This window comes from Dromiciops gliroides, chromosome 1 (genome assembly GCF_019393635.1).
Source record: "Dromiciops gliroides isolate mDroGli1 chromosome 1, mDroGli1.pri, whole genome shotgun sequence".
Lineage (NCBI taxonomy): Eukaryota > Metazoa > Chordata > Mammalia > Microbiotheria > Microbiotheriidae > Dromiciops > Dromiciops gliroides.
In genome coordinates this window covers 737373618-737380215 of record NC_057861.1, presented here as the reverse complement: position 1 = coordinate 737380215, position 6598 = coordinate 737373618, and the positions used below count along the sequence as shown (strand labels likewise).

Genomic DNA, 6598 nt, shown 5'->3' with positions numbered 1-6598 from the left:
ATGGGGGAGGCTGTGAGGTGAACCCCATTAAATTTCCTCTGTCCAGTGAACCCTAGGGATAGAGCGTCTTTGCTATTTTAGCTGGTGCAAAGTTGGGACGTGAGGAAGGGACGGGGGAGGACGGGAACTTGGTTGGCGGCTCCCTTGGCCTGACGCATCCCGGACTCTGGCGTCCCAATTTGGAAAAGGCCCGATTGCTCCCTCTGTGTCCCAGGTCTTTTTCTCCCTTGGGGATCAGCGGCAGGCCACTAGTCCCTGTAGCCAGTGGCTTTTAAAAAGAAGAGAAAAAGAGAGGGAGATGAAAGTCTCTCCCCGCCCCCCCACCCCCTCGGAGTTGGGGGGTGGGGGCGGATTCTTTATGCGTCCAGGAGGCAGGGGACATATGCCGTTGGGGAGTAAGCGGCCAGTCTCGGAGACTGCCCTCGGCCTTTCTGGGGTTGCGGTAGTAGCAGACCAAGCTCTGTGAACGAACGCCCAGGTAAGTAAATGAAAGGAGGAGGAGGAGTAGACCGGAAATGCGCACGGGCCAATGCAGTTGGAAGAGCAGGGGCGCACCTACGTGCACCGCGCCGTCATCGCCGCTCCCCGCCCTCCCTTCTCCCACACTCTTCCCACTTTCCCCACCAATTTCCCCAGCTAGAGAAACAGAAGAAACTTCTCCCCGCAGAGCAGTCCAGCAAACAGGTGCTTCCTGGCCCGGCTACACTGTATTTTTCCTACAACACGAACACATTTCGCCCCTGGTCCTGCGTAGGAAATTCAACACCCTGGCGTAACGGCTATTCTTTCCTCTGGAAGGCTCGTCTCACTGTAGGTCACACGTTAGTTAAACACAAGACAACAGAATAAAGCAAAGTATTTCGATATTTTCGTATGCCTTTCCCCAACCACAGAGTTCAATAGGTGCCCCACACCCCCTCCAGCCCACCAGTGTGCCAGCTCAGTTACCCAAGAGCACCCCACAGTCGTTTGGAGGTTTCTCTTCCTACTCCGCTTCCAGCGCATCTCCTTCAGTCAAGCTCCCGGCTGGCTTGAAAAATACAAAAGATAACTTTTGGAAATATGGTCAGAACATCAGCTGCAGGGAGGGAGGGATGGAGGAAGGGAGGGAAAAAGGAAGGAAGGAAGGAAGGAGGGAAGGAATGAAGGGAAAGAAAAAAGGAGAAAGAAAAAGGATGGAGGGAAGGAAGAAAAGTGGAGGGGGACGAAAGAAGGAAGAATGGATAGGATACAAGGAAGGAAACAGGAAAGGAGAAACATTTCCCTCCATGGTCCTCTCCCAATGTTGGGGAGAGGGCAAACAAGACTCTTGCGAATGGAATCGGTTTATTATAATCATATATAGATATATTCCTTAATCGATCGTACATGGAAATTTACAGAAATGTAGAAAGTGGATAGGCTCATCATACAGCTCCCTTATATTCAGCCAGTGTGGAAAAGTTAGGTTCAGATAGTCTACCCTCCCCCCACCCTCTGTCACCCCCCAATAAAATGTCTCCGGGGAGCTCTGAGGTCCAGGACTTCTCTTTAAATAAGTTTCCCCCTCTATCTACACACGTGGGGGTGTGTGTGTGTTTGTACAATTCTGCTCCCTAAGTCATAGGGAGACGTTTTAGCTTTCCAAAATAGATGTTGGTCTCGATAAATAGATCTAACCTCTCTGCTGTATGTATATATATATATATATTTATATATATATATATCTATTTAAATCTTAGAAATCAGTGTCTCTCTCTCCAGTCTCCGAGGGGCAGGCGGTGTGGAGGGTGAAGAACCAGGTCCTTCTCAGAGCCGGAAGCTTTCAGCTCTGCACCGTCCGGGGCAAGTCCTTTGTGGAGGGAACTCCGGGGGTCACACTGTCGTGGAGTTTCCTCACGTGCTTCTTTAGATCAAAGTTTCTGCAAAATCCTTTCCCACAAGTGGCACAAGTGAAAGGCTTCTTGTCGTTGTGGGTGTGCATATGAAAAGTCAAGTTATAAATCTGATGGAAGGCCTTGTTGCAGATGGTACACTTGTATTGTTTCTCCCCACTGTGGGTCAGTTTGTGATTTTTGTAGTTTCCTACCAAAAAATAAAAATAAATAAAAGAATGGGTTTAAATGGTGGCAGTGATGGTGGAAGAAGAGGTGAGATTCCAGGGGCCCAGGCCTGGCTTGGGCTGGGGCTGGGGGTGGGGATTCATGCTTCAGTTGTCGCCCCAAGGAGGCAATGCTTCATTAGGCTGGGTCCCACAAGTGAGAGTCAAGAAGTTGTCAAACTTGCTCTCCATCAATCCAGAGATGGAGAAGAGGTGCAGCAGTAGTGTAGCCAGGATGCAATGACTCCAAATTACAAGATCGAGGGAGGGTCAGAGTTCTGACCTGTGCCACCAACAGGAGTTTGCCTGCTTGTCTTCTCCTCACAGCCCCTCTGTGTGTGTGTGTGTGTGTGTGTGTGTGTGTGTGTGTGTGAAGGTATCTTTCTCTCTTCCAGACTTTCCATTAGGGGAATTAGGGAGTCTCTTTCTTTGCTCTGGGAAGTCAAAGAAATTCAAAGACCTCTCAGCTGTCGGGTGTGTTCTAAAGGTTCTCTCTTCCCCATCCCCATTGAAGACATTAAATATATATATATATATATATATATGTATATATATATGTATATGTATATATATATTTGAGATTACACACACACACACTTAATATACACACACAAACGAAATACATATGTAACCTACCACCCTTACACATACATGCAATATGCATGCACAAACTAAATACACATGTGTGGATATTTAGACACAAACGAAATGCATATATGTGTAACCTCAAATGTCCATATACATATGTGTATATACGTGTGTATAATATATCCGTGTGTATTTGTCTAGGAAAGCTGAAGACTCAAGCAGATCGGCATTTGACTGACTTAGGAGGAAGTTAGCAAATTCAGTTTTGCCTGCCTGATAAGAAGCAAACCTCAGGGCCTTGCTTTCTTTTCCTCTGCCTTTGGAACTTCCACTCCGGCCCTTTCTGTCCTGTCTCCAATGTTCCCCACTCCTCCCTCTGTTTCTGGGACCTCCTCTTTCCCACCCCCTCTTACTGCTGTCCTAAGAGAAGTACAGGAAAGGAAGCTCTTTCTAAACTTCTCCCAAAGAATCTATGATTTTGGAGACTTTTGCTTTTCCTCCATTTTCCCCTTCTGAGTGCTAGGAAATGAATCTTTGTTTTGAGAGAGAAAGCCTGCCCTCATCTTCTCCCTACCAGGCTCAAAGACTGAGTGCCATAGGCCAGGCCACCTAGGTCCCCTCAGTATAATTAGGACAAATGTATTGACCGAAAGATGTTTACGAACACAAACCAGGGAAAAGGAGATTCTAAACTAAAGGGGGATTGGGTTTTCTCGCGCTCGCTTCCACTCTCTCCTTCACTTTTCCCCTCACTTGTCGTCCCCCTCCCTTCAGGCAGTAGCTCTGGAGGTCCAAGTACCTTTTTGGTGGAACCCTTTCCCGCAGAATTCACAGACGAAAGGCTTGTAGCCTGCGTGGATTCGGATATGCGTGTTAAGCGTGGAGCTCCGGTTGAAGGCTTTGCCGCACTGGTTGCATTTGTGAGGTTTTTCCTGGGGTGGAGGAAGAGGGCGGGAGACAGAGAGAGTTTGAGGCGAGGGACCCCCAAAGTGGAGGAGATGACCCGGTTAGGGAAAGCCTAAACTCTGGCCTCTTCTGGCCCCTAGCTATGAGAAAGAGAGAGAGAGAGAGAGAGAGAGGCTGGAGCCATTCAGAGAGGCTCGAGCAGGTCCCTGGGGTCCCTGTGTCCTGCCCATCCCTCTCTCTTCTGGGGGTTCCCCGGGGGGAGCAGCTAAGGGGGGGGAGGACAGCAGGCTAGACTGCCTTGGCGAGGGCCACGTACCTGGGTGTGGATGATTTTGTGTCTGCACAAGGTACTGGCTTGCCGAAAGCCCTTCCCGCAAACTTTGCAGACAAACGGTCTGGCTCCCGTGTGGACCGGCATGTGACGAGTGAGGTTATAGTGAGCGTTAAACACCTAGTGGAGGGGCGGGACACGAGAGGGCTTTGTAGGGCAAGCCCAGAGGGAGAGGCTAGCTCACACACCCCACCTCCGCGGGCCTTCTCTGTTTTCATCCCCGCTCACCGGCCTCTGCTCCTGCCACTAGAATCAGGCGGCCTAACGAGTTCCAGTCCCGTGGCCACCCCAGTCTATCCTCCCAAGTCCTGGACCCCTTCTTGGCATCCTCAACCGGCAGCTGGAAGCGAGAACTGCCGGCTACCGAGAGGGAAGTGCGGGCGGTCGAGGGCTCGGGAGCCTACCTCTTCTCACCCCGTGCTCTCTCCGGGGCCACCCCTACCCGGCTCACCTTGCCGCACACTTCACAGGTGAAGTTCTTGGGCTTGCCGTCGGCGGAGCTCGCCGCTAGTTTGCCGTGACTCTTGGCCCCGTTCCGCTCTGCCGTCAATGCCGTGTTCTCCTTCATGACCTGGTCCAGCTGCCCGGGAAGGCGCTCTTTGTGGGGGTAAGGGGCATGGGGGAACTTGTCCGCGGCCAACGTGGCCAGCTTAGCGTTCTCCAACAAGAAGAGTTTCTGGTGGGTGGCCAGGGACGCCGGGGACTGGGAGTTGAGGATGCTGGAGGGGAAGAGGTGCCCATTGAGTAGCTCCGACGGGGGATACGCCGAGGACTCCAGGTAGTTGAAGTAGTAGAGCGAGCCATTGGCCGGCAGCCCCACGGCCTGGTTGATGACCTGAGGCTTGATGACCCTGCCGGTGGGCAGCACGGACGGGGCCAGGCTCAGCTCCGCTTTGCAGCACATGCCGCAGTTAGCTTTGCACAAGCCGCTGGCACCGCAGAGCTGGGGTCCCCCGCTGCCCCCACCGCCACCACCACCTCCGCCACCACCTCCTCCGCCGCCGCTACCTCCTCCTCCTCCTCCTCCTCCTCCTCCTCCGCCGCCGCCGCCGCTGCTTCCGCCGCCGCCCCGGAGGCTACTCTTCCAAAGCTCCGTGTAGTTGAGCAGAGTCTTGGAGGGCATCTCGTAGCCCAGGGGCTGGATGGGAATCATACAAGGCAAGGACGAGCAGAGGCTGAGCATCTTCTTGGCGCCCCCGTCCGCCTCCAGGCCCCCTGGCCCACGGGGTTCGAAGGGGGGCTTGGGCTCCGAAGTCTTGGCCATGATCCTCTCGATGGAGAAGGCCAAGGTTTTGGACGTGGCAGTGGAGGCGCCGGTCCGGGAACAGGACGACGGGACCATGGTCTCGAGGGAAGTCGAGCTCGCCATCTCGAGGAAAAGTTACCGCGGGTCCCAGTGGTAGGAAGGGAGCAGGGGTGCTGGGGCGCAGAGGGTGGGGGTGGGGGGCGAAGCCGGCCTCCCTCCCGGGCGACGTTGCTCTGGTCTAACTCTGCATTCCAGAAAAGGCAGGGAGACACATCGATTTAATAAACGCCTTGTCCGAGCCGGGCCACCTATTTGCATTCAAATCAACCGAGCCCTAAACAATGAGCACCCAAAGGTACCAGATCACTTGCTCGTTAACCAGGTCGCACAAAAGTAACCGACCCATCTAGACCTCGTCAGTTTAAAAGAGGGAAAGGGAGCGGGGAGAAAGAGGAAAAGGGAGGATAAAAAGGTGGAAAATGAAAGAAGGGAGAAAACGACCCCCCAAAGACCCCCAGCATTCCTGGGCAGCCCGGACTCTCTAACAGTCAAACCAAAAACTGGAAGGAGAAGGGCGGAAAATTTAAAAATAAAAGAAGATGGAAAATCAATACGTTTACCTTTCTCCCCCGGCGCCGAGGAGAGAGATGCGTACGAGGCATGCAGCAGGGCTACACTGTCACATTTTGATAGCCAACATCTTCCCTCCGCGTGAGATCACTGTCTTTTACATTTAGCTGACATCACATGAAGTCACTTACAGCAGAATGACATGAGCGCACGGGGCTGCGCTCACAGCAGCAGCAGTAGCCCGGCAGCGGTGGCGGCGGCGGCGGCGGCGGCGGCGGCAGCAGCAGCAGCAGCAGCAGCAGAGGGCAGCGGCGGTGGCCCTGGCGTAGTTCCGCGCGCCCAGTGAGCGCCAGGCGGCCCAGTAGCCCTTGGCTCCACAGTCAAACTGCAGCCGCAGCAGCCACCCGTAGCCCCTAAAAGTTGAATGTCGACAATTTGCATCCGAGCATCCGAACGCCCCTGGGGCAAGTGCGCGCCACTTGCTAAACTGGGGAGGGAAAGAGAGAAAGAGACAGGGGATAGAGAGAAAGGAGTGTGTGTGTGTGTGTGTGTGTGTGTGTGTGTGTGTGTGTGTGTGTGTGTGTGTGTGTGTGTGTGTGTGAGAGAGAGAGAGAGAGAGAGAGAGAGAGAGAGAGAGAGAGAGAGAGGGTTCGTGGAGGGTAGGGGGGAGTGGAAAAGACAGACTTGGTGCGTGATTCACAACTTTTCGTGGATGCAGTTTTCCAGGGACTTCGGGGAGAAAGTGAGAGTTTGGCTCCGACTGCGGGCAGCAGGAGCTGGGGCCCCAGCCCCGCCACCTCCTTCCCCAAATGGTCACTGCGTGGCCGTCTGCTCTTTCAAGTGGCCCCTTGGCCCTCAGCTACTGATCTGGGCATCG

General features: G+C 53.6%; 1 protein-coding gene across 1 annotated transcript; it reads right to left on the bottom strand.

Moving 5' to 3' along the window:
* Window positions 1–376: 376 nt before the first annotated feature.
* Window positions 377–6294, bottom strand: FEZF2 (FEZ family zinc finger 2). The gene is made up of 6 exons (XM_043977500.1): window positions 5772–6294; window positions 4968–5395; window positions 4357–4898; window positions 3891–4025; window positions 3468–3600; window positions 377–2064 (listed from the first exon to the last, which is right to left on the bottom strand). The coding sequence occupies exons 2-6, from the start codon at window positions 5272–5274 to the stop codon at window positions 1805–1807; spliced, it is 1377 nt and encodes a 458-aa protein (XP_043833435.1). The 5' UTR covers window positions 5275–5395; window positions 5772–6294; the 3' UTR covers window positions 377–1804.
* Window positions 6295–6598: the final 304 nt, after the last annotated feature.

Coding starts and splice junctions, on each gene's coding strand:
- FEZF2 (XM_043977500.1), bottom strand. CDS start 5,274: ATGGCGAGCTCGACTTCCCTCGAGACCATGGTCCCGTCGTCCTGTTCC. Junction 4,026..4,356: donor CCTGTGAAGTGTGCGGCAAG/GTGAGCCGGGTA, acceptor CCCCTCCACTAG/GTGTTTAACGCTCACTATAA. Junction 3,601..3,890: donor ACAAAATCATCCACACCCAG/GTACGTGGCCCT, acceptor CCTCCACCCCAG/GAAAAACCTCACAAATGCAA.